Source organism: Sus scrofa, chromosome 6 (genome assembly GCF_000003025.6).
Source record: "Sus scrofa isolate TJ Tabasco breed Duroc chromosome 6, Sscrofa11.1, whole genome shotgun sequence".
Classification (NCBI taxonomy): domain Eukaryota; kingdom Metazoa; phylum Chordata; class Mammalia; order Artiodactyla; family Suidae; genus Sus; species Sus scrofa.
This window is the reverse complement of record NC_010448.4, coordinates 18,833,259-18,860,142: the sequence shown is the minus strand read 5'-3', so window position 1 is coordinate 18,860,142 and position 26,884 is coordinate 18,833,259. Positions and strand designations below refer to the sequence as shown.

Below are 26,884 nucleotides of genomic sequence, written 5' to 3'. Positions count from 1 at the left end.
CCCCAGATACCTTCCATGGAGGAGGAAGGGGCTTGCTTACCAGGCGAATTGGTGATGGAGGCGTGGAAGCAGCTGAAGTTGATGAGGGCGTAGGAGCACAGGAAGAAATTGGAGATGATGGGGGCGATGGTGTTGAGCTCAGCTTCAGGGACCCCAGGGAGAGAGGAGACAGTGGGTTGGGCAACTCTACCAAGGAGGCCCTGGCACCCTCCCTCCAGGTCACCAAGGCTCGGTGAGTTTCAACTTTCTCATCTGTGCAATGGGTCCATCATTTGGTGATTCTCAAAGTCCAGTGTTTTGTAAACTGTAAACTGCAGGCTTTAAGAGGATGGAGGGCAGGGTGAGGGTAAACCCTGCCAGGCCATGGGATGACCAAGGACAGTGGCTGTCACACTTCTTTGGTGACCACAAATTACAGTAAGACATACATTTCATAATGTGACCCAAGACACACATCATTTGTTACCTGAAACCTTGAGAGAGTAGCACGGTTGCACCCACAGCGGAAACCCCCCTCAAGAACTGGCTCCTTCCCTTCCCTGTCTCACAAGCCCTGCCCTACCACAGCCCCTGGCCGCCCCATATGCGCTTTTGCACATGACTCATTGTCTCGATGCCTGTTTCTGCAGGTTCCCCAAAATGGACAAGTGCATCTCATGTGCCCGCCCTCTGTCCGTGAGTCCACTGAGTCACCACAAGAGCCCTGCCCAGAGCATCTGAGATCACCCTCCTCAGTCTGAGGTCCAGGCAGAACCACCCACATAAAAGGACATCGAATCCAAGTTGGGGAGGGATGCAGGGTGAGCAGGAAACATCGGGAACATCCGGGGATATCAGGCCTGAGTAGGCGTTGCCATCCCCTGGGTGTGGCCCTGCTGCCTCTTCGTCGGGTGCAGGAGCCAGGAGTGTCCAGTCCCCTTGAGTGGGAGTGACTAGACCATGAGGGTAAGTCTCGTGGGTTGGTGACGCTGGCCTAAGGAGCAGGGATTCAGCTGTGGCAGGAAGATGCTTCCCAGCTTGGGGAGGTTTACCAGCAGCTGACCCCAGCCGGGTTCCTGCAGAGGGACCAGGGGGCAGGGGTCATCATGCCATTGGATGCCCACTGCCCTTGCTCGGTAGGGCCACCTCTCTCCTTTGCAAGTTCCGCCTTGGCTAAGGAAATCAGGAAGGATTGGAGAGTGTGCACACATTAGTGTGTGTATATGATTATGTGTGTGTGTGTGCGCATACACACATGGTCTCTCTCTTTTATTTCTTCTTTTTCTTTTCAGGGCCACTCCCATGGTATATGGACATTCCTAGGCTGAGGGTGGAATCGGGCCACAGCCACAGCCACAACCACAGCCACGTAGGATCTGAGCTGCGTCTGTGATCTACACCACAGGTTACAGCAATGCCAGATCCTTAACCCACTAAGTGAGGCCAGGGATCAAACCCGCATCCTCACGGACTCTATGTTGGGTTCTTAACCTGCTGAGCCACAAAGGGAACTCCCACACATGGTCTCCCCCTGTCTATCGGTGACACGTCCTCTGTGCGTGTTTGCTCACATTTTGCAGATGAGGAAACTGAGGCTCTGGGAGGTAAAGTGATTTTGCCAGGGTCACACAATGGCACATGGCCAAGCCAGGATAGAAAGTCAGTCTAACTGATTAATGGGGATCTTCTGCTAGGGCAGCCCTTATCTTGGAGCCCAAGGGATCTAGTGCTCGAGGTTTGAGAAATGAGATTGAGCTAGTTTCTACACCTACAGAGACAGTGACCCAGCTGTTTGAATTGGCTCCCAAGAGGAATCAGTGAGCCTGTCCTGGGCTCCAGATGTGTCCTGGGGGCTAATTCAGACCTGAGGAAGGAGGACCCTGCTGCCAGGACACAGGGATGCAGAGCCAGGGAAGGCGGGTAGGGTCCTATCCCCGCGCGGCCCTCACAGCCAGCCAGGAGAGGGGCAGCCCTGTGTGCCCCGCAGCCACTCACCAATGATGATGAAGGCCACCGCGATGGCGTAGGCCAGCAGGTAGCCACGCACTGGCTCATTGTTCTTGCCATAGCCTTTGCCGAAGAAGCCGATGAGCGGGTACAGCTGATCCACACACAGGCACTGTGGACATAGGATGGCACATCACCCCTTGACGGGGACCTGCCCCGTCCCCTCCCCTGTGGCTACCTGGACCGCAGCCCCTGCTTGTTCTCTCCGTGACCTGGGCAAGGCACTTCCTGATCTGAGTCCTGGCTTCTGACTCTGAAAGGGGAGTGACGGCCTGCCCCCGCCCAGCCCATCTCTCCACCAAGACAGTGAAAGGTTGAACGAGAGGGCTGATCACATGGCAGTGAAACGGGGGCAGTGGGTTGCAGGTGGGGTGCCAAGCTCACCACGCCAGGGCTGCTTCCTACAAGCCTTCACTTCCCCAGCTCCCTTTCCTCCAGGCTGGACACAGGGTCACGTGCCTCCCCCAGGCCTCTGCAGCAGTCACCTGGGGAGGGGACCCCTGCACCTGGGCCTCCCAGACACGACCGCCCCCTTCTGCAGCCTCACCTGGAAGACTTTGGCGGCGGAAACGAGACAGGCCAGGGCTGAGGAGAGCGTAGCGCCAAAGATGCCGGCCGTGATCAGGGGTGCGAAGCCCGACACCATGCTCATGGTCTGCAGGGACGCAGGGTGCCGCCCCCAGGGTGAGGGCGGGCCCAGGCACCCCAGGGCCCGCCATAGGCAACAGCTGGGTCTGGAAGCTTCCGCCTGAGCCTACCACTGTCCCCTGGGGACCCAGGACCCACCAGAGCAGGAATTGGGCCCTGCCCCCCACCGAAGCTCTTTCCCCAAGTCTGAGGCCAGCCCCTCAAACCACTTCTGCTCAGCCCAGTCTGGCTCTACCTGGTGGCCCCTGTGTCTGGCGCGGCGGACTTCCCAGCAGGGCCGCGTGTACCTGGTAGTAGTTCATGAGGCCAAAGCGGCAGCTGTGCTGCTGGGCGCACTCGGTAAAGTTCCAGCCGTAGCCGCAGGCCAGCCCCTCGCAGGTGCCCAAGCCAGGGGTCACCGTGTCATTCAGGACCCCAGAGGCATCACGAACCACACAGGAGCCTGAGGAGGAAGGAAGGCATGGGGAAGCCTGGCTCCCCTCCTCTGCCTCCCCTCCGACCTGAAAATGCTGGCTGCTTCTGCAGAGGGCGAGATGCTGCTAATGGGCCAGCACTTCCTTTACTTTATAATAATAATAATAATAATCGCCATGGTTTTAGCTACCATGCAGGAACGCTTTTGATGTGCCACGCTCTGTGTTAAGTACAACAAACACTCCTGAGAAACAAGTATTACCGTTATTTTTGTTGTCACTACCTTTCTTCAGAGTCATAGGGAGCTTAAGTGACCTAAGGTCACAGTGTCCTCCTTAAAGTGGAGACCTCTATCTCGGCCCTGAGTGGCTGAGACATGGGCCACGTCCCTTGGCCATCCGTGAGCAGCTCACCTTGCAAGGTGCTTACGGGAGCAAGAGCATGTGTGAGGATCTCACTGAGAAGCACGTGTCAACAGCCCTGATCCGGTTCTATGGCCCACCTCTATCATTCAGGCTGTGTGACCTTGGCAGGTCACTTAACCTCTCTGAGCCCTTGTTTCCTCTTCTGCCAAATGGCAGAAACGACAGTGCCCAGATTAAATGTAATGAAGCACGTAAAGGGCTGGGCACCCGATAATAAGTCAGTGGCTAGAATCTTCTTCCTCCTCATCATCGTCATCATTGCTTTCATTATTATCCCTAGAGTCAGAGCATGATTTTTTCCTGTAGGATTTTCACACCCTTGAATCTGTAACCTGAGAACTAAAGGGACCAGAAGAACCTGGTCTGACCGCCCCCCATCTCCGCCACAAACTCCCCCACCACCACCACCACTATGACAATGTTCTGGCTGCCACCAAAGCTCCTCCCAAAATAAAGTTTGAGGCTCCACTCCCTGACTTGCCATGTCCTCTAGGCCCAGCTCTCCCCATGCGAAAGCTGGGTGTACCCTGTACCCCTGCCAGCCGTCTGGGCTGGCGGCTTACCGATGGTGGCTGAGATGGCCAGGTAGGAGATGGTGGTCCAGAAAATGGCCATGAGCGTTCCCTTGGGGATGGCCACAGCAGGGTCCTGGAGGAGGGAGGGAGAGATGGCGTCAGGCAGACCCTGACCTTGGCCCCTCCTTGCAGGGGCCGAGAGAAGGAAACTCAAGATTGAAGACCCACACGGGAGAATGGGACCCAACCAAGGCGATGGCTGAGACCACCTCCAGAGCCCTGGGAGCCTGAGGCAGGGAGAGAAGCTCCAAGCAGCCTTGGCTCTGGTCCCCAGGGACACTTGGCCAGAGCTTGCTGTGGAGGCAGTGAAGGATGGGGTAGAGGGCTCCCAGCCAAGCTGCCTGGGTTCGCCTCCAGGTGATCACTGAGCAGCGTGCGTGTCCTCCCACCTCTCAGCCCCTCCAGCCTCACGAGGATGCTGCTGAAACGAATGACTCCTTGCCAAGCCCCCAGAACCAGGGCCCAGCTCAGCAGCTGGGCTCACTGTGTGTCATCACTACTACGTGCCTGTTGATCTGTCAGATTCCGCAGCAGTGAACACCTAGACAAGCCCCACGCTCTCCCCTCCTCTCTGAGCAGAGTCTTGCTGGTGTTTTCCTGGCAGTAACACCAGTGGCTGGTGGGGAGACGGAGGCCAGGGACCCGTGAGGAGGGCCCAGCTCACAGAGCCTCGGGTGGCTCGGTCCTGAGCACACCAAGGGCCACAGCTCTGGCCCCAGGGAGGGGGGCTGATCCTGGGGGGAGGAACACAGGCTGGGATTTTTAAAGCAAATTTCCCTCTCCGGGCACAGATCCCAGCCTGGAGGGGAAGGCCACATCAGCCACGGGAAGTAAATTCATAAACATGTCAGGTTGCCCTGGACCTTTCTGCTCACCGCTCAGCTGGCAGGGAGAACCACAGGTGACACTGCTCAATTTCATGGACAAGGCGAAACAAAGCCAGCAATGGTCCAGCTCTCAAACACTGGAGGTCTAAGCTGGAACCCATGGTCACTTGGCGATGACCAGGCCCTGGACCTGCCCTGGCCTAAGCGGAAGAGGTACAGGGGGGACCCTGTGACACAGGGTAGATGGTGCCCCCCACAGGGAGGACCGCAGTGCACTGGGAAACAGGGTGGGGTTCCACTGCGGGGAACCGTGGAAGGCTTCATGGTGGAGGGGACGGCGAGGTGGCTCTGAAGGCATTGGGGAGCGAGGAAGGGTGTGGCAGGTCAGAGAGAAGTGGAAGCAGAGCCGGGAGGAGGCCAGAGGCTCTGGAGCACCCAGGGTTGCTGAGGTCTCTGCTCTGGTGGCCCTGCAGCCATGGCCCTGAGAATAGGTCAAGCACACAGAGGCCCTGGTCCCAAGGCCAACAGAGTGGAGCCCATCTCTGGTGGTTTGGGTTGTGTCTCCAAAAATTCATGTTTATCCAGAACCTTAGAATGTGACCTTGTTTGGAAATAGCATCTTTGCAAATGTCATTGCTTAAATGAGCCCATACGGGATTGGGCAGGCCCTAAATCCAATGACTGTTGTCCTTGAAAGGAGGGGAGAGGACACAGAGACACACCGAGGCAAGAAGGCATGTGCAGCCAGAGGCGGAGGTTGGAGGGGTGCAGCTGGAAGCTGGAAGAGGCAAGGAAGAATTCTTCCCTAGAGCCTGGGACCTCTGACACCTACTGACATCTGTGTTTTGGCTTCTAGAACTATGTGAGAAGAAATTTCCACCGTCTTCATCCACCAAGTGTGTGGTGGTGTGTTACAGCCACAGGAAGTGAAGACATCAGGCTTCCCTTCTGCCCACATGGCTTGGTCTGAAATCTCAGGGCCCAGCTCACAGGTCAGCCATATCTGGGCCCACATTTCTTCTTGACTGTGTGCCTTGGGACAAACCCCTTAACCTCTCTGAGCCTTGGTGTCTCCCCCTCAACCTGCACCGTCTGTGAAATTAGAACTAGCCTGGCACACAGCGAGCCCCCATCAATGTGAGCGGTTAGAGGCGGGGACTGTGTCTTGACATGCTGGGACAACACCAGCCTGGCACAGTCACTAATCGTCCATTGTCCCCGAGCCTTCTTCCCTCCATCAGAAAACCGAGTTACTCACGCTTTCCTTGCCTATAACACAGGGAGGTTTTGAAGATTAAACCCACAGGCGATTGTAGTCACAAGATTGCTCTGAAAGCACTAAAGGGTTGGAGGATGTAAGGGATTAACAGAAACAATGACAACTTTGTTATCAGCCCTTTAGGTCTTGGCTCAAGTGTCACCTTCCCAGAGGTCTCGGGCCGTCTTACGTAAGTTTGCATCGTGCTCCCTGACCCCGACCCACGGATTCCCTGTGCATCTCTGCTTGATTTCTCTCCCCATCACTCAACCACCATGAGGCAAACTATGGACTCCACTTAGGTACTTGTCATATTTGTCGATTATCTGTCTCTTCCACTAGAGTGTCAGCTCCATGAGGGCAGGAATTTGTGTCTGTTTTATTTAGTACTGTATCCACAAGACACTGGCATCAAAGCAGGTGCTCCAAAAATAGTGGTAGAATGACGAAGTTGTTGGGATAAACTCAAGGCCTCTGTTCTAGAAACGCGATCCATCTCTGCCCCGGGCAAGTCCCTGAACCTCTCTGAGCTTGGTTTCCTCCTCTATAATGTGGTGGCAATGATGGCACAAGCCAACAGCTGCCCCGAGGGGACTATTTGGCACTGTGCCAGCCACATGGTAAAGATGACATTGACCTTGACAATCAGCCCTTAGCACGCCCTCTGCACTTTATGTAAATCAGCTGGGGAAGGTGAGACCCAAAGAGGGTTTAAGGGACTTGCCCAAAGTCCCCGTGAACAGGAGCTGTACTTTGCTGAGGACATATTGTCCCACCGGATGGGAAAGGGGCCAGACCCAGGAGGAAAGGGCCCCTTTAGAGCTTGAGGGCATTGAAGACAGAAGAAACATCTCCCTCCCCCAGCTCCAAGATAGCTGCCCGGCCCACTAGGCTGGTCGGCAACCTAAGAAGCTTGATGAAGCATCTAGATAAATGCTCAGGCTACAATGATCTATAAAGGGGCTGGGAGGGGGAGCCAGGCCACGTGAGCGCAAGCCTGAGCTCCACGGGGACGTCAGGCCAGGACGACCAGGCCCCTGCTGGCCGCTCCCTAGAGAAGAGAGGGGAGCTAGGTGAACTTGGCCTCTCTCCCATCTCCAGGCCCTGCTAGAGCCAGGCTGGGGTTGGAGACGGCCTTGGCTGCACAATTCTTTATTTCTTTCTTTATTTTTTTTGTCCTTTTAGGGCTGTACCTGCAGCATATGGAAGTTCCCGGGAGTGGGGTCGAATCAGAGCTGCAGGTGCCAGCCTGCACCATGGCCACAACAACGCCAGATCCAAGCCACATCTTCGACCTACACTGCAGCTCATGGCAACGTTGGATCCTTAACCCACTGAGCAAGGCCAGGGATCGAAGCTGCATCCTCATGGATATTAGGTGCTTAACCCTCTGAGCCGCAATGGGAAATCCCACTGCGCAATTCTTAATTCATTCAAGAAAATGCGGGAACGGGCACCATTCAAGTGGGGCTGGAGATGGAGGGTCTTTCCAGCACAGAGCCAGGCTCCTCACTGCTCACCCCCAATTCTTTTTTTGTCTTTTTTTTCAGGGTCGCGCCTGCAGCATATGGAAGTTCCCAGGCTAGGGGCTGAATCAGAGCTATAGCCGCTGGCCTACACCACAGCCACACCAACTCAGGATCTGAGCCGCATCTGCGATCTACACCACAGCTCATGGCCACGCCAGGTCCTTAACCCACTGAGTGAGGCCAGGGATCAAACTTGTGTCCTCATGGATCCTAGCTGGATTCGTTTCTGCTGCGCCACATGGGAGCTCCTCACCCCTGCTTCTGTACCATCTCCTTGGATGAGCTCACACTGGCAATGACTCCACCAGCTTTCTGGTCTTTCTGAGCCCAGCTCCAGCCCGTCCTCCAGCCAGAAGTTTTGCTGAAGCCCCTGTGCTTCTCCCCTACGTTATTGCACTTTGTACTTCTGCTCAAACACTTCCTGTTCACTGTATTTCACCACTATTCACTTAACGAACAGGCACCAAGCACCTATCACATGTTAGACTCTTAGCTGGGAACAGAGACGCAGAGGTAGGCCCCAGTTCTCTAGATGCAGGGGGACAGAGACCCAGGTGGCCTGACATCATTATAGGAGAACCATGACCCTGACCAAAGGGCTGGAAGAGCTGGAAGGGTGGAGGTGTTACTTTGCAGGGGAACAGACCTTTGCGAGGTACAGCAACGAGGAGAGCGAGTCCCAGTAGAGGGCACGGCAGAGGCAAAGGCGTGGAGGAGGGACACGGCAACAGGGACAAGGCAGAAGATCCTTGGGGCTGGGGCAGGGGTTGTGGGGCCAGCACCAGCGGGCTGGGGCCAAGGAGCCTGCCGCCACTAAGTCGGGGAAAGCCCTGGGAGTTGGTGTGTGATCCCGTCTGGATTTTGGAAAGTCAAGCTGGGTCAGTCTTCCCCGCAGGCTGGGGGTCCCAGGAACGAGGGAGAGGACTAACCCGTTTTGGGGTAGCCCTCGAACACAAGAGTGCAGCAGTGTCCACCAACAATCTCAGAAGTAAGTGGCATGAACACAATGGATTTGGGTTGGCTTGGACTGAGTTGAGTTGGACTGGAATGAATTTTTTTTTTTTTTTTTGGTCTTTTTGCCTTTTCTAGGGCCGCTCCCCCAGCATATGGAGGTTCCCAGGCTAGGGGTCGAATCGCAGCTATAGCTGCTGGCCTACGCCAGAGCCACAGCAATGCAGGATCCGAGCCATGTCTGGAACCTACACCACAGCTCATGGCAATGCCGGATCCTTAACCCACTGAGCAAGACCAGGGATCAAACCCGCAACCTCATGGTTCCTAGTCAGATTTGTTTCTGCTGTGCCACAAAGGGAACTCCCCTGGAATGAATTTTAGAAGCATTGGCCCCAGGGTCTCGGTGCCCAGCTCAGTGCCCAGGGGGCAATCAGGTAGGACAGGGCCAGGAAGTGGGAGGGATAAATAAGGAAAATGAATCTTTTTCCCCTCTTTTTTAGGGCCACACCCACATCCTGCTCACCTTGAGGTCCCCAGAGATGTTGGCTCCTGCCAGGATGCCCGTGGCTGAAGGGAAGAAGATGGAAAACATCCCGAAGAAGCTGCCGTCTATGCCTCTCCAGTCAGGGACCAAGTTCTGGACAAAAATGTCCGCTGCAAAAGGAAGGCCTGAGTCAGGACCTCCTGGAGGGCCTCGCTCTCTCACTGGGCCCAGCCGGGCAGGCAGGAGGCTCCGCCGGTAGCTCCCGGCTGTGGGTGTTGAGGGTGCCATTCTCCCCAGTGCCCAGAGGACAGGCCAAATTGGCAGGCAGACTGTCCCGTCCCCGGAGCCATGGCAGAGGCCCTAACCCGCACGTACCCCGGTAGCTGAAGAAGCCTTTGGAGGCCTTGTCCTCAGATGGGGGGATCAGCGTTCCCACCAGGTAGTTGGCAAAAGAAACCATGATGACGAGGAAGAAGAGCACCTGGGCCTGGGGGGAAAGGAGCCGGGAGGTGAGACGGGCGGGTCCAGCTGCTCGGGACCCCCAGCACGAAGACCCTGCCCAGGCCCTTCACTCTCTCACTCATCTATCCACTCAACACCACGATGCCAGAGGCTCTGTCTTAGGAGATAGGGCTCAAGATAGCGAGGCTCCTGTCTTGCTAAGAAGTGAGGACATGAATCTTTTTTACCCTTTTTTTAGGGTCACACCTGTGGCATATGGAGGTTCCCAGGCTGGGGGTGGAATTGGAACAGCAGCTGCTGGCTAGACCACAGCCACCGCAACGCAGGATCCGAGCAGCCTGTGATCTACACCACAGCTCACAGCATTGCTGGATCCTTAATCCACTGAGCAGGGCCGGGGGTCAAACCCACATCCATGTGGATTCTAGTCGGGTTCTTAACCTGCTGAGCCACAACGGGAACTCCAAGAAGATGCATCTTGAACAGGGGTGTCACAGGGACTGGGCTGGGGCTATGTTAGCAGGGTGGCCTGGGAAGGGGTCTTCAAGGGCCCTAAAGTGGGGATGAGAAAGCAGCAGAATGATCGGGGCATATGCTTGGCTCATTCTGGGAACAGTGGGGAGGTGGCAGAGCTGGAGGTCAGAGCGAGGGGACAAGAGGAGGGGGGCGGCGCCAGGGCCAGCCGAGCTGCAAGCTGCGGCCCCACATCCCTCCTTCCCTTATTTCTTAGCACTGAACCCCTGACCTGGGGGCAGGTTCTGATGAAGACCAGATTTCCCAGCCCCTTGCAGCGAGGTGTGGCCCTGGACCACGTTCCGGCCAGTGGGAATATGAGCAGACAGAATGTCTGACTTCCAGGCTGGACAGGAAATCACGGGGAGAGGGATTCTTTCCTTGTCCCCCTCCTCCCGCCCCTGGGCTGTAGACAAGGAGCTGGGTGCCCTCATGGGATAGGCGGATGAGGGCCAAGCCCCCCCCGGGTCGGGGCGGGAAGAGGCCTGGGTGCCTGACCACACACCCTGGACTGTTCAATGAGCAAGATATGACGGACTCTGGTTTAAAGGCTTCTTCCTTAGGGTTTCCATTACCGCTGCAGAATGTAAAGTCTAGCTGATACACACAGGAGGCAGAACCAGGCCCACGACTCCCAGCCCCGCACTGACCACGCCCACGTGCCCCCTCCAATGTCCTGTCCTCACCTTGGACTCCCACTCCATGCCAGCCAGGGAGATGGCCAGCAGCACGGTGATGGTGACCACGCCGATGATGCGGATGTCATTGATGGGGTCCACGATGGGCGTGCCGTACTCCTGGGGGCGGATCAGGCCAGACTGGGTGCTGCCTCTGAACACCCCACCCCTCCAGGCTCCTTGATTCCCCTCATTTATGGATGCTGTCTTATTTAAGAAAACCCCACAAACGTGGAGTTCCCATCGTGGCTCAGCGGAAATGAATCTAACTAGCATCCATGAGGAGGCAGGTTCGATTCTTGGTCTCGTTCGGTGGGTTAAGGATCTGGCGGTGCTTAGCTACAGCTCCTATTGGACCCCTAGCCTGGGAACCTCCATATGCCTCAGGGGCAGCCCTAAAAAGAAAAAACAAACAAACAAACAAACCCTCCTCAAATCCCTTCTCTGCCACAGGTCCTCCCAGCAGCTACCACATGAGCCTAGACAATCTGGCCCTAAAGGCAACATGCACCCCTGAGGGCGATTTCTGGGACTGGGTCTTTATCTGATGAGATGGTCATGGTTACCCACAGTGATCAGACTGTGGTTTTGATCCCTGATGGGCAAAATTGGGCAGACAGGCAGGAAGGGCCACCCACATGGGGTGCAGGAGAAGGTGGCAGGTTGCCCGGGCCCCCACTGCCCAGGGTCTGGCCCCCGCCGTACCTGCAGCAGGTCCCGCACGGTCTCTGCAAAGCCCACGGTGTGCATGGCCACACCCACAGCATTGGCGAAAGCAAAAATGAGGCCAATGGAGCCCCCCAGCTCTGGGCCAAGACTCCGGGAGATGAGGAAGTAGGTGCCACCTGTTGGGGCAGGAGCCATGAAACCAGAGGAGTCAACTGGCTGGGGTGGAATTGGGGCAGGTGGAAGCTGGGGCTGAGAGAGGGTAAGCACGGAGCCCCGGGGGGCCATGGCTCAGGGGACAACCCAGGCCATCCCGTGGGTGTGGAGAGTCTGCCCAAAGCCTACATCTGGAATCAGAAGGAGCAGCCTGGGGCATCCCTATTCGGGCGAGGGTGGTTCAGAGAGCCGTTCCCAGGGTGTAGACTGGGAGACCTACAAGAGGAGGTCAGGGGGGTGGGGGTGGGGGTGGACAGGCGGTGGGGGTGGGGTGGGGCCCACCTGACTTGACCTTGCCGTTGGTAGAGATGGCCGAGATGGAGAGGCCGGTGATGGAGGTCACTGTGACCGAGAGCAGGATGATGATCCAGGTCAGGACTGTGGGGGTGGGCGGAGCGGTGATCACCCCAAATCTCAGTCAATGTCCCAGACATGTGAGGAACCCAGGTCAGCCAAGGGATTCACCGCGTGACTTAAGCCACTTCCCTTCTCTGAGCCTCAGTTTTTTCATCTGAAAAATGGCTCTCTGTCTGCCTCCTGATACACAGCTAGGTAGCTGATGAGCCAATAGGTAAACATCATTATGTATGGAAGGGGAGGTACCTCCTCTTTTAATAAAAAATAAAGTAATAGTTACACTGAATGGGCACTTCTGGAGGCCAAATCCTGTGCTGTTTTATGTGCACCAGAGGAAGCCCGCAACAGGTCTGTGAAGTGGAGATAGTTACAGCCTTCATTTTACTGATGAGGAAACCAAGGCTCAGAGACCTTAAAAACTTGTCCAGGGTCACACAGCATAGTACAGAGCTAGCAGCTGGTCTGTCCAAAGTGCGACTTCCTAACCCACATGCTCTGCAGGAGAAGTTGGTTCCAAGAGGCCAAGGGCCTTACTGAGGGCGAAATGAGCCAGAAAGAGCCCCCCAGGCCTGCTAACTCCACATCCAGTGCTCCTCAGCCACACTCCTCTGACCTCTGTCCTTGCAGGGGCCTATGGGCTGTACAACCCAAGTTCAAGTCTGCCTCTGGGGCTAGGAAGGCTGGGACCCTCGCTCCACCTTCCCCCTGTTGCCAAAGGCAGCACTCACCAATGCCCGCCTGGGCGGTGATCCAGGGCAGCCGCAGGTAGAGGATCACACCCCAGATATTGAGCATGCAACGGATCTGGGAGGAGAGGGGGGGTCAGAGGCCATGGGGCGGGGCAAGTACCCCAAGACCAAACACAGTCCCCACCCCCAGTCATGGCATGGCATGGGGCACCTAGAGGACACCTGGGCTCTTTCTTTGCCTTAACCACTTCTTTCCTTCAGTGGCTTCCAACATCAGTGCCCCTCTGGTTCTGTGGGGCAGGGAGAGGAGGGGCACCCAGAGACCCACCTGTCCCTCCCCCCACCGAGGCCAGAGGGTGGGCGGCAGGTATCATCACCCCTCACTTCCCTCCAAGCCCAGGGTCCTGTGCCTGCCAGCCCCCATCATGGCCCCATGGCCAGCTGCTGGCCCAGAGCCTGGCTTTTAGGGAGGGACCTCAGCAAATGCCAGCTGAGCCCATGCCCCACACACAGGCAGAATTTAGGTTGCTGTGACTTCAGTTTCCAAATTTAAAGAAAGCCAGAACTACTGTAGAGCACAAGGAACTATATCCAGTCTCTTGGGATAGACCATTATGGAGGGGGGAAATATATATATATATATGAAACTCTGTGTATATATATGTATACATGTGTGTGTTTATAAAGAACGTGTGGGTATATATATATATAAAGGATGTATATAAAGCAAAGCCAGAAGCCATAGCTGAAGCTGGAATTCCCACCGGGAGTGGGGGTGGGGGTGGGGGTGCTGGTGTGGTCTTTGGCCCCAGCACATTTTGGGGTGGGACATGAGGAATTTACAAACCAAGGAGATTTTTTTCTTTCTTTCTAATTTTCTTTCTTTCTTCTTCTTTTTTTAAAGTCATTAAAATTCTTAAATGTACTTTAATTTTTAAAAAATCGAGGTACAGTTGATTTGCAATGTATCATATTAGTTTCAGGTCCACAACACAAGTGACTCAAAATTTTAGGCCCAGGAGATTTCTAAGGCCCTCCACATACTTTGAGATCCTGAACAGGCCCAGACCAGGCTGTGACCACCACAGCAGGGGAGGAGATCCAGACTCTGGATATGGGCCCCTGGGGAGAGAGGGAGAAAGGGGCACAGCCAGCAGGCAGAGTTGGCAGAGTTAAGGTCAGAGCCCAGGCTGCCTGCCTCCCAGAATAGGACTAAACTTTCTCCCAGATTCTGTATAATCCCCTCTGTAAGGTCCCATAATGTATTCCAAAGCCAAGTTCATTGATTCTTTGCTATCTGGGGACTTACTGGTGCTCAACACTAAAAGAGCAAACCTTCTTTTTCCATGGAGATTGAGAAAACCACTAGTTGTGGATGTGTGCATTTAGTGCTGCCCTCTGGTGGCTCTTTGGAGAACACAGTTTCTCCCCACAGCACCAAGGCAGGCATTGATCCAAGCACTTTGCTTCTATTAACTCAATTAATGCTCATCATTCATAGATGAGGAAAGTGAGGCGGAGATAGGTTAAGTAATTTAACCAAGGTTACAATACAAGTGATCAGCCAAAGACAGTTCTGCCCCAGGGCCAGGTCTCAGTCTAGGGGCGTAATTGGGGGTCAGGAAGCAGAAAAGCAGAGAAAACTTGAAGTCACTCTGCAGATGAGGAAGCTGAGGCCCAGGCTGAGTCTTGGGTCTGCTTTGACCACTAAGGTCCGAGAGTCAGAGCTGAGCCCGAATGGAGCCTGTCTCTCCACCCCCTTGCCTGGACATCCCATCCATGCCCTGCTCACCATCACCCCCTTGATCCAGCCAAAGCGAACAGGTTCCTCAGGGTTCTTCTCAGCCTTGGTAGCTGCCTCGTCCTCCACCAGCCCATCGGTCATCTCATGGCTGGGCCGGCTATCAAAGGCCAGGGCGTGCAGGTGGCTGCCTTCCTGCTGGGAGCCCAGAGAGACTGAGTATCAGCCAAGCTGAGGTGATGACAGTCTATCTCCCAGCCCCCACCCTCCACCATCCAGTCTCCCAGGCAGCAAACCCAGTAAGCCCCCTCTCTGATGCTGATCTTCCTTACCCTCCTCTCCCCATCTCCTTTCAGCATGTGCAACTTCTGTTTGTATACGTCCACTGACCATGAACTCATTACCTCCCTGGGCAACCCCTAGACTGCTTGATTGGGTTGCCAATGACTGGGCAATAAACATTACCCCATGTGCCTAGAGCTTGACAGATCCCATGCACATATTTCAGGCAGGCCTCTCAACCCATGAAGACATCTGTTTGTTCCCATGACACAGATGACAGAGCCAAGGCTCAGAGAGGTTAGGTAACCAGGTCTAGGTCACACAGCAGGGAAGCGCCAGTCCTCTGGGACAGTGTTTACCTTGAGGAAGGAGTGCAGGTCAGCCAGTGTGGGCCGGACCTTTCGGGGTTCGCCGGGCAGGGTGCTGTTGGCATAATGCTCATAGGCAGGCACTACATCGAGGGTATTGTAGCCGAAAGTACGCATGTAGAAGGTGCTGCCATGGGTCAGGTGGCTGGGATGGCTGCTGTCATAGGCGGCTGGCAGTGGTGGTTCATCGCCCCCCAGCAACGTGCTGATGGTGAAGCGTCCACTGCACAGAGCAGGGTCCCTGGGCGTTTCTGACACTGACAGCTCTGCCATTGTGGCCCTGGGTGTCTGGGGAGGGGGCCCGGGTCGATGGGGACATGCAGGGTGGCTTTATAGGCTGGGCCCACAGCAGGGAGGAGGCGGGGAGATTGGCCCAAACCGCCCAGGGCTGGTGAGCCAGGTCCTTGGACAGGGTGGGAGGCAGAGCACGTGGCGTCTGCAGTCCTGCCCACCATCTGATCGCTGAGATAGCAGCCTGGCCTTGGAGCCAGGCTGGACCGGGGCACACCCAGCCCCTGGGTCCTAAAGAGGCTCTTTTGAGTCTGGGGGCAGTGGACACCTGCAGCCGGAGCCCAGGAAGGAGTACTCACCCTTAGGGACCTTATGAGGGATTTTAGTGACAGCCTGATGTTCTGAGGACCCACTCTAGGTAGGTTCAAAAACCTCCCAGGCAGTACATGGTATTTAGTGGTTTTTTTTTTTTAATTTACTTAGTATTTTGACCAGATAAATGGTATTATATTTATACCAATACACACACATTTATAAAAGTTAGTCTCTCTTATTCAGACCTCTCCCAGACACATCTCAGCATATCTAAGCCCTTATGGACCAGCAGCCCCCATCAAGCTGGCACCCACAACACAACAGGTGTGGGATGCAAGACTTGGTGCCCTGCCCCCCCCACTCTGAAGGGCCCTCCCAGCTCCAGAGGTCCTGAGATCAGCTGAGGCTTTGTCTACACAGCAGGCCCCTCCTCTCCCTGTTCCATCCTGCTTCCTTTTCTTCTCCGCAAGCGTCCTGACCCCAAGGGCCCTACTGGTCTGTGCCCTGCAGGCTCACTTTGTCTCAGAGTCTGCTTCTTGGGGTGAATGGCATCAAGGCTCACAGGAAAACCACTCATCTCTTTGTCATCCGTGCTGGGCTTTGCATCTTTTAGCCAATCACCTAACAAACCTTACTGACCTCGGTGGAGACCAGAGGCAGAAACAGAGATGGCAGGTGCCCAGGCTCACAGGCTGCTGTATTAGTGGGAAATGGATGTGGAAACACACCAGCCCTGCTACGTGATGGCAAAGATGCCCCTGGAGGAGCATCAAGGTGGTGACCACCAGGGACCAGACAGACTGGAGTCTTGGAGGACGAGTTGCTCCTCTGGACACAGGGGATGGACTGAGGCCTCAAGGCTACTATCAGCCCCAGGTTTCTGAGCTTGGCTTTTGCTCAGGTTCTGGCCTCCTCGGTTGGGACACATTTTCTTTCCATGACTTGCCCCTCAGACCTGGGCCCTCAGAGCTCACATTGGTCCCCAGATACCAGCTCTGAGATGCTCAGAGTCCCTGGGGCTCCATGACCTCCATCAGCAAATCAGCACTAGAGGACTGAGAACTTGCAGGGGCCTAGCTGGCTGGCTGCCCCTCACTCCCAGTGCAGAGGGCCCAGGATAGGAGGGAGTGCTCAGACCATGTTAGGGCAGCAAACTGTGTTAGGGAGTCACCCTCCAAGATGAGGGCGCTTAAGTGGGGATCTAGGAGCCCCACAAAATTGCGAATGAGTTTTCCTACCTAAGTGTGTTTTTCTGGAACTTGCTAGAAGACCAGCACACAGGAGCAGGGATCTGGACCCACCTGGGTCACTGATACCAAGCAACTAGAACAGCACAGCGCAGGTCCTCATTAAACACTTGTTGAATGAATAACGAAGGGAGCTCAGAACCAAAGAGGTAAAGAGGGGCTGCCATAGACACCTGCGGCTGACAGAACAACCCCAGGGGGGCAGGGAGGGGTCAGTGCAAGGAGCAGGTCCTCCAGATCCTCCCAGCTCAACTGGGCACAGAGGTGAGCGGAGGACGACAGGGCCTCGATGACAACTCCAAAAGGCCATGATCACTGTGTCCTATTTGGCAACATTTACATCTTCACTCTGTGCTCCTTTTTTAAAAAGACATTTCTCGGGGCTCCTTGTAATGACCCCCAGACTTGCCTCCTCCCTTCCCAGGACATCCAGTCCTTCTCAGGGAGGCTTCTGCAGGAGCATGTCCCCAACCCCCACGCCAGCTGCCAGGCAGGTGAAGGCTCCCAGGTAAGGACTCCAGAGCCGGGACCCCAGTCTTGGTCAGTTTTCCACCTTCCCTGCAGCCCCCACCCCGTCTGCCAATTACTCCTTCCCCCCATGGCCTCGGGGCAGATCTTATAGACCTTATCGCCCTCTCCATCTTTAACTGCCACTTGGCTGGTGACAATCACAGCTGCCCAACACCCCCTTACACCATCCCTATACACCCTGTCCTTGGAGCAGCTGTGGAAAATTCCTGATTAAGATCTCAGGGGAGGAAGTGGCCGGAGGGGCCAGGGCTGGTTTCCAAAAGCGCTGGGGCCCTGCAGAGTGAGGGGCCACAGCTTTGCTGGGTGACCTTGAGCGAGCCACTCCCCCCTCCACGATTCCCAGGCCTGGGTCAGCTCCAAGGTCCCTCCCAGGCCTGGAGGGGAGCACTTGCTGTTTCAAGAAGACTTCCCTGTGCCCCCAACCCCACATCTCTCTGGGGTGGGATTTCAGCGGACCCCTCAAAAGGTTTCTCAATAGGACAGTTGAAGGGACTGTCAAACTCCTTGTCCCAAAGCACAGACCCCCCCCAGGAAAGGGGCTTCCTGGCCTTGGAGGGAGGCCCATCCCTCGGGGAAATGCTGTCCTTGACGGGGTACACCATGGGTCCCATGCGCCTCCCTCCTCCCAGGGCTTCAGCTGCCATGTGGTCCCGATCCTACTGGGTGTGAGACCCAGGAGTGGGAGTTGCAGGAACCCAGCCCCTAGCCCCCTCAGTAGCCAGATACAATTGGCACCCCCGCAGTGCAGTTGCCACTCACTCACTAGTCCAGGGTGAGTTCCCGGTGCCCTGGCTGAGGGCCTCTGGTCTCCCCCAGGAGGATAGGGGCAATAAAGGAATGGACAGACTTGGCATCAGGGAACTCCCTGGAAACGAAAACCCGGGCACCGGGGGTGGAAATGGTGAGGACGGAAGGACCAGCTGTCTTCATGGCCACAGAGGCACCTGAGACTTTAGCACCAGGACAGGCACTCACAGCCTAGCCCTGCAGGCAAAGCAGCAAGGAGAGGACAGCTGGCTAGCAGAGGAGGGGGCTGCCCTGGAGGAGAGGGGAGCCAGGAAGGGTGGGCAAGGATGGAGGGGGTCCTGGGGCATGGGGTCCGGAGGGGCGTGGCCAGTGATGGGACCAGGTGATGGGACCAGGGCACACAATGCCATGGGGGTGGGGGAGGGAAGAGATGGTGGGAGATGAGGCCGAAAGGGGTCCGATCCTTTCTTCATCACACACATTTATTGAGTGCCTACTACATACCATGCTCTATGCTAGGCAAGGGAGGCGCCACAGGGAACAAGACTAAGGCCCTGCCCTCCTGGAGCTCACATTCTAGAGGGAGAGACAGACAAGCAGTAAACAAGCAATTATTATACATTCAGTGATAAGTGCTACTAAGAAACAAATCTTTTTTTTTCTTCTTTTTTTTAAGTAGGAGGATTTACACCTTTCTGAGCAATTTGAGCTGAGCTCCACAATAAGGAGCCACCCATAAGTGTGCAGGTAATAAGCACAGGGGTTCCAGGCAGAGGAGGAGCATGTGCAAAGGCCCTGGGGTAGGAGTGTGGTTGGGGATTCCAGACAGCAAGTAGGCCAGATGGCAGGAACTGAGGGACTGAGGAGGTGGGTTGGAGATGTGGAAGGGGAGACACCAGGCCGTATAAGCCAGGGTTAGAAGTCTCATGTTCTACCGTGTGATGACCAGGTGTATATTTTTCAGAGGTTACTTTAGCTGTTGTGTGGGGACTGGAAGGAGGGAGGCAAGGGCGAAGGAAGACTGGTGGGGCCACTGTGGGTACACGAAGGTGGTGGCCGGGCCAGGGAGAGCTGCGGATGGCAGGGTCATGAGGAGTGTTGAGAGTTGAGATCCATTCTGAAGGCAGAGCCAACAGAACCAGTACATGGATCCGTGTAGCTCAGGGGGTAGAGAGAAGAGGGGGCAAGGAGGACTCTGTGGCGGAAATGCGGTATCCTCGCTCATAGGGAAACCTGGCAAGAAGGGCCTTGAATGCCAGTGTAGAAGCCTGGCCTTTGTCCTGGGAAATCAGATCTCATCTGTTTCTGGAAAGCTGGGGTGGTGGCAGTGCTAGGCAGAGAGAATAGGGCCGGGAAGGTTATGGCGACCGCCAGGCACGAACAGACGACAACTGCCCAGCTCTGAGCCACAGGGCTCACCCAACTGCACCCAGACTCTGCCAACTCACTGGAGCCTCTGACAAATGCTGAGCCTGTGGCTCCCCCTGGGGATTCTACGGGCCTGGGGCCAAGAGGGGGTGAGGGGCCAGCACCAGTGTCCTTGGAAAGCTCCCCAGGTGATCCTGAGGAGCAGTCAGGCTGAGACCCAGTGGGCTGAAGAGAAGGATCTTCCACAGAGAGACTGCCTGCCCCCACCCCACTCCCACGGCCGCGTCCGCCCTGGTCCCACGAGGCTGGCCTGGAGAGGATGGGTATGATGCAACCCTGGTGTCGTGAAATAGCCGGGTAAGAGGATGCGCTGCTCGTCGGCCTGATTCACAACACCAGCTGCAGCAACCATACCAGAACTCGGCGAGCTTCCTCCTCTGGATGTGGCTCCGAGGCTGTGAGGCAGCGGTGATAAACCTGTGCAAACATCCTCCCCCAGTGAAGGCTGCCCCGGGCCCGCCCGCGTGAAGCAGGGGCCTAGGGCTGTGAAGGATGGAGGCTGGGTCCCTGCCCACGGGGGGCGCACAGACTTGATGGTAGCCAGGAAGTGGGGAGCAGACACAAAACTGTACAGTGCAGGGGGCAGAGCAACAGGCACTGGAAAGGTCTGGGAAGCCAGAGGCTGGCCGCAGCCTCTCCAGCAACCAGGACCAAGAAATCAGGATTTCTCTTGTACCTTGCAAATCCTGGTCCTTCTATCCAATGTCATAGCAGTTGGACACAGAAGCTACTGGCAACTAAAGCAAAAAAAAGGAAACATGCTTGATGATTAAGATATTTTCTCTGTTAAAGGAACTACTCCTGGCTCCTTTTTCTTCACAGTTAGACTTTTTTTTTTTTTAATCTATTTAGCAAACATCCATTCCACAAGTAACTGTAGGTGTTAATAATGTATTAGAGGAGTTCCCATCATGGCTTAGCAGAAATGAATCTGACTAGTATTCCTGAGGATGCAGGTTCAACCCCTGGCCTCGCTCAGTGGGTTAATCGAGGGTGTTTCCGCGAGCTGTGGTGGAGGTCAAAGCTGTGGCTGTGGTGTAAGCTGGCAGCTACCGCTCTGATTGGACCCCTAGGCTGGGAACTTCCATGTGCTGTGGGTGTGGCCCTGAAAAACAAAAACAAAAAACAAAAACAAAAGTATTAAACACAGTCTGGCTATTGCGGAGGATACACAGAAGAACAGGGCATGATCGTTGTCCTCAAATAGCATATAGTTCATCAGAGGAGGGAAAGCCACCAACAGCCCCAATCCAAGGCATCAAGGCATAAATCCCTGGATAAAATGCTAGATGGGTTCAGAAAAGGGATGACTTCCTCTGGCTGAGGTGATGATGGATCGAATGCATGCACGAGCATAGTTAGGCTACAGGCAAACAGAGATAAGCAATCCTTTAAGGAGGGAGAGTGCCATAGGTTAGCTTGGAGCGTCCTGGCAACCAAGACAAAAAGTAGAATTATCATCAGTCCTCACTATCTGATAAAAAGAATGAGATATCCTTGCTTCCCCCTTTTGCTCTTCTCATAAAGAAAATAAATCTCCATCAACTCTTTATCCCTCCACCCAGGCTTGGAAAAGCTTCCAAAATGAGGGTGGCCTGAGCTCATTCCTGCCACCTCAATACAAAATAAAGCAGTGATTCTAGTAAAAATTCAGTCCTGTGGTAACAGACGTGATCACAGGTTCTTCACCTGATGGCTCTGTCGAGAGACCAAAGAGCCAAACCCACTGTCTCTCCCACCCTCAGCCTTTCACTTTTACATACACCTTTAGTTTTTCTTAACTTCCCTGTTGTCAACGTTTTGTCTTTCTTGAAAGCAATACACATGGTCATTCTGCTCGATTTTGAATTCCACAGGTGCATTTCTTTTTTTTTTTTTTCGGTCTTTTTTTGGGGGCGGGGTGCAAACCAGAGGCATTTGGAGGTTCCCAGGCTAGGGGGTGATTTGGAGCTGCAGCTGCCAGCCTACACCACAGCCACAGCAACACAGGATCCCAGCTGCGTCTGCGACCTCCACCACAGCTCATGGCAACACTGGATCCTTAACCCACTGAGTGAGGCCAGGGATGGAACCTGCATCCTCATGGACGCTAGTCAGATTCATTTCTGCTGAGCCATGACGGGAACTCCCATTTTTAATCAGAAGACTCTTTATTAGTGCCTCTGGAGCCCTGGAGCCTCTGACCTGATCCTGGAGCTGGGACCAAGGGACCTAGAATCATAGCCCTGCTTTAAAAGCTCACTCCCCCACCCCATTCCCCAGATTGGGTCCAGCCCTAGACCATGGAGGGAATGGGAAAGATAGAAGCCAAAGGAAGCTGGACCTGGCTTGGCACCACCTACCTCATGACCTCTGGCACCTTAGTTTCATCATCTGTCAGATGGGTAATCTTCTCAATGAATTTTTTGCTGATCAAGTGAAGGAACTTGTGAAGGAAGCGTTTCAGAGGACATTAATAATGCTTGGCACATACATCTATTCCTCGCACCCCCAGCTCGTTAGCTACCAGAAAAGAAAGGGGGGGAAATCAGCTCATCCTTTAAATCAGTGCTTTCTGGTAAGGGCAGGTGCTAAAAGTTATTAACAATCAAACAAAAAGTTGGGATATGAGGATGAGTTGGAGGAACAAGTTGCTCAGGTTCAGAAGGCAGAAACCCAGAGCTGACTTTGGTCATTTGCAGTCATCAGAGCTCAGGCTTTGACAGAGCAAAACGTTCAGAGGATCCTGGAAGCCCAGAGTGGAAGAGGCTCTTCCCATCATCTGGTTGCCCCCTACCAGGTACTTGAGATAAGCTGCTGACCTCCACAATACATACCCCAGAGGATCTCTGCCAGTGTCACCCCTGGTCCAGTAACAAGATAGCACTTGGCATCCAGGCTGCATTTGTGCTAAAGTGGGGAGGGGGCTGGATCCCAGGGGAGTCTTCCCTCCAGATGGGGTCCCTGAGGCTGGGTGAAGGTCCCATAGGGTATGGAGCCTCACGGCAGGAAGTTGGAGGGGTGCACATGGCACAGTAGCAGCTCCCTCACCCCCAGGGAGCCTAGTTAGCAGCAGCACTGAACACACACTGGAGAGGCTCGGGATGAACCTGGCAACCTCGTGCCTGCCACAGGTGGACACGGGGAGGCTGGGGCAGGTGGACACTAGGAAAGAGCATCCTTGATGAGGCCCAGGGATTCAACCAGAGTTGTTAGATGGTCATTCGCTTGTGATTTCCTGGGAAATGTGACACTGATGTCCCTTCCCATGCTCTCACTGCCCCCCATGATGCTCTTCAACTGATGCCATGTTGACTGATTAACCACCACCAGCAAAAACCATCCTAGACCACTGGCTTTGACCTTGGTGGGTACACAGTGGGCCCTAGGTAAGCTGCATATCTTTCCTAGTTAGAACTTTCACCTTCCAGTGCCTCTCAGACACCCTATGATTTACTGAAAGTCTGTGCTGAGGAGTGGGGGGATGCAATTCCACATTGAGAGAGGCTCAGAAGCCTACTTTACTCCCTGCTTCCAGCCAGAATAAGGGTCTTGACCCTGTTCTTGACCCAGGGCATGAAAATCACATAGGGAGCTTTTAAAAAAAAGTCAAAAAAATAAAATAAAATAAAATAAAATAATAAAAAATCAATAAAAAATAAAAAAAGTCAGTGCCTAGGCCCCTCCCCAGACCAGGTGAGTCAGAAGCTCAGAGGGCAGGGGCTTGGAAATCAGTAGTTTTAAGAGCTCCCGGGGTGACTCTAATATGTAGCCGGGCTTGAGAATGGCAGAGCTGGGACATAAGCTAGAGAAAGATGTGTTGGCTAGGCTGTGCACAAGCACAAAATCTGGTTTTTCTTGATAAAGGTAATGCTGATTTAGAGTTGCCTAAAAATAATCTTCCACATTGTAAAAGGATTTTAATGAGCTTTTTTTCTCCTGGGTAGACTCATGAATACATAAGCAGGCCACCAGCCCTTTGTGTGGATCCAGTGCCTAAGGCCAACAGACAGCTTTACAACAGTTAATTTTCACAGACAATTGTGTGCCCCAAATCAGACCGCTCCTCATCTATCTCTGCCAGATGGGCCACACACCCCAGGTGCCTCCCCAGCCCCCACTTCTTCACCCCTTGGACAAGGTGGATGCCCCCCACCCAGGCTTCTGCTCAGCCAGGAAGGGCTGAACCAAGGCCTACAACTCCGGACAGGTCTCCACCTGGACAGGTCTCCACCTGGCTCCAGGGCCCCTCAACTCACCTGAGTCCTGCTGTTGCCCCTGCTTCAAGGTCGTAGGAGACATTAACAGCTGCACGAGACTGCTGGGGCCAAGCAGGGAGCTGGAGCTCAAAGGTATCATTCTGGGCTGGCAGGGAGGCCACAGCCAAACCACGTCCTCCCCGGCCTCCCCCAGTCTGCAGTATGGATCGTGGTCACTTGCAGAGGGCTTCTGCATCCCCCAGCCACAGGAAATCCTGCCTCTGATCTTCTTTCCCTGGCCCTTTCTTGTGAGCATTTCCTAAGGCCCCCTATTTTACCATGGTGTCTGTGCACACACACCTGCTTACCTCCTTCCCCTAACCACGAGGTGAGCTTAAAAAAGCAGGGGCTGCACCTCAGCCTCAAAAATCCCTCCATAGCTCTTAGTCCTGGGCCTCCTGTGGGTGCTGAATGGCTGAGTAAAGCTCCCGAGTCAGCCTGTGGGGGAAGTGATCCACTTTTATAGGAAGAGGCCCTTTGCTGGTGGTCTCACCCCAGGAGAAGGGATGTTGACTCATTTCACCACTGTGTCCCCACAGCGTAGAACAATGCCTGGCACAGGGTAAATACTCAAACATTGGTTGAATTTCATTCTGCATTTAGTGGTCACTGAATCAGCAAGAATCACAGGTTGAACTTGACATGCCAAGGTCTGTTCCCTAGTAGCATGTCTTTGACTTACTAATTTTTTTCCTTTTTGGCCATCCCAAGGCATGTGGAGTTCCGGGCCAGGGATCAGATTCCAGCCATACTTTTGACCTATGCTGCAGCTGTGGCAAGGCAGGATCCTTAACCCACTGTGCTGGGCCTGGAATGGAACCTGTGTCCTGCTGCTGCAGAGACACTGCTGATCCTGTTGAGCCCATGGCAGGAACTCCTGGCTTACTAATTTTAATCTAATTTTGTCTCTTGGGGAAAAACAACTGCCATCCTTAGGGTGGGGGTAAGTGATTCCTCCCTGTACCCAGTCAAAAAACCTGTTTTGAAGGGCAGATGCCCTAGAGATGCGACTCAACAAGGCTGGGAGCATGGTACACAAAATTAACCTTTGTTAGGGGTGCAGAGTGTGTCAGGCATTAAGTAGGAGCTTTCTGTAAATTAACTTCATCTTCCTATTAGTCTGATGGAATAGGGCTGGCAGCCTGCCTGACACCTGAGCAACCCGATTTGGAGCAGGCACACAACTTGCCCTCAGTCACACGATCGCCAGATGGGGAAAGAGGGATTTAGCCCAACTTTCAGGCTAGCTCCAAAGTTTGCGGTGTCTCTTGAAAATGCCCAGCCCTGAATAGGCCCTGATGGGCCCGTTCCATTCAGGCCTCTGTGTTTGGAGACCCCTCAGTCTTGGGCTGGTCCCCCAATATTCATCCCCTTCTCTTCCCCTGCCCTCATTGTTGCTGAGCATTTTCCTTTTAGAATTTAGTTCTCGAAGAAATCTCTGGGAACTCCATCTTGGGCCCTTTGTGCTAAGGCTAACGATCACTGCCGGCCACCAGAGGGCCACATCCCAAACATCCCCATTTGAGGAATCCAAGCGCTCTTTTAGGTTTGGTTTAATTTTCTTAAAAATAGAAGCCAGCTGATGTGTCTGGCAGACCAGTATGGAAGCTCACCCAGGGAACCACTCTGAGTGCGAGAGGGGCAGCTGGGTGGCGAGGGTGATGCCTCCGGGTGGGCACTGTTGCAGAGGGAGGCATTAACACCAACTGAGGAAAGAGACTTTCCAGCTGACCTCCCCAAGGAGAACGTCTTTCCCAGCAACAGCACTGCCAGCCTGCAGCTTTCCCCAGCTCTGCCTCACTGCCCACCATCCAACCTTCACTTTTCTTTGGCTGGCTCCTTGCCACGCCAGGGCTTCTACGGAAGGCTGGCCATTCCTAGGAAACAGCCAAAGTACCCCTTGTTTGGGGTGACCAATGGCCCTCACCTTGTCCTCTTTCCTTGCCACTAGGGAGGCATTTTAAAGGTTTTTACTGAGGACTCCACTGAAAAGCCTCCAGCTCTGAGACCTGGATAAGTGGGCTATACTTTACCACAGTGGCCATCTCGCCACCTGCCCCTGGCCCCTTGCCCCTGCTCCAGGAGGTGCCACCAGTCCCAGAAGAGACCATGAAGCCCTATAAGGGGTGTGGGGGCACTTGAATGAGGCCCCGGTCCCCAGGTGATTCATCAGGAAGTGGCCTTCCATAGGCCACAGGGGCCTGAGCAAGCTGAGGGCCCTGGGGGAGAGGGAATGGGCTGAAGCTCTTCCATGAAGCCCCTTCAAGGAGAGAACACTGAGGACACCAGGCAGCTGGAGCCCTCGCTCCAGGGCTTCTCATGAGGGGCCAGGTCCCCCAGGTGGAGAGAGACAACCCCCGCCCCCACCTCTTCAGCCATGTGCACATCCCCAGGCAGAATCCCATTCCCAGATCACGAAAACCCTCCCGGTCAGCCACACAGGCAGATACTGTCCAGGGGAGCAGGAGGCACCTGCTCTGGGATCAGGCCCAAGTCTCCCACCATCGAGCCAATCCTGCGTCCCCTTGCCAACCCCAAGGTCAATAACTGGTCCTCGCCCCTTCATTTAAAATGCTTTATGCTGAGAGCCCAAAATCAACGGTCAGAGACTTAATATCTCCCAGCCCCAGAATGCATGCCACATGCTGAATTAGTTCCAGCATGTGCTGGATTTCTTGTCCCACCACACCTCCAGCCAGACTGAGATCCTGGCCAGGGGACTGAGTTCTGAGGCTGATCAGGGGAGAGCAAGACTTTGGAGCTGGGATAGGAGTCCTGTACTTACAGAAACCTGTGGGGGCTTCGCAGACCCAGGGACGCAGCAGGCCTTAGCCTTTCTCGCAGGGAGTGGAGAAGGGGCCCGGCTCAGTCACCCCCAGAGGCTGGGAAGAGGCCCTTCTGCTGCCTTCTGAGGAGCCCCAGGCTGTGCCTCAGCTAAGGACATTCCCAGGAAAGGAGGCCTGAGAGAGGTTTCTGCTCCACTGAAGGATGGAACAAGGGGACACATGGGACTTGGGGAGAACATTCCAGAAATTGACTGCCTATAGACAAGGGTGGTGGTGAGGGAACCATCCTA

At 54.7% G+C, this 26,884-nt stretch overlaps 1 protein-coding gene across 4 annotated transcripts in view; it reads right to left on the bottom strand.

Annotated features, from left to right (window-relative positions):
* Positions 1-15,391, bottom strand: part of SLC12A3 (solute carrier family 12 member 3) — a 40,746-nt gene extending 25,355 nt beyond the window's left edge. For 2 of the 4 annotated variants that reach the window (XM_021093894.1, XM_021093897.1), the window contains exons 1-13: positions 15,063-15,391; positions 14,473-14,619; positions 12,720-12,795; positions 11,917-12,012; positions 11,458-11,597; positions 10,762-10,872; positions 9,476-9,587; positions 9,140-9,270; positions 4,037-4,121; positions 2,922-3,076; positions 2,534-2,641; positions 1,975-2,098; positions 41-142 (exon numbers count right to left, since the gene is read on the bottom strand). In XM_021093894.1, coding sequence (XP_020949553.1) covers positions 41-142; positions 1,975-2,098; positions 2,534-2,641; positions 2,922-3,076; positions 4,037-4,121; positions 9,140-9,270; positions 9,476-9,587; positions 10,762-10,872; positions 11,458-11,597; positions 11,917-12,012; positions 12,720-12,795; positions 14,473-14,619; positions 15,063-15,344 — 1,669 coding nt within the window. In that variant the 5' untranslated portion in view covers positions 15,345-15,391. The remainder of the gene's footprint in view (positions 1-40; positions 143-1,974; positions 2,099-2,533; positions 2,642-2,921; positions 3,077-4,036; positions 4,122-9,139; positions 9,271-9,475; positions 9,588-10,761; positions 10,873-11,457; positions 11,598-11,916; positions 12,013-12,719; positions 12,796-14,472; positions 14,620-15,062) is intronic. The other 2 variants (XM_021093896.1, XM_021093898.1) reach the window with 1 other exon arrangement.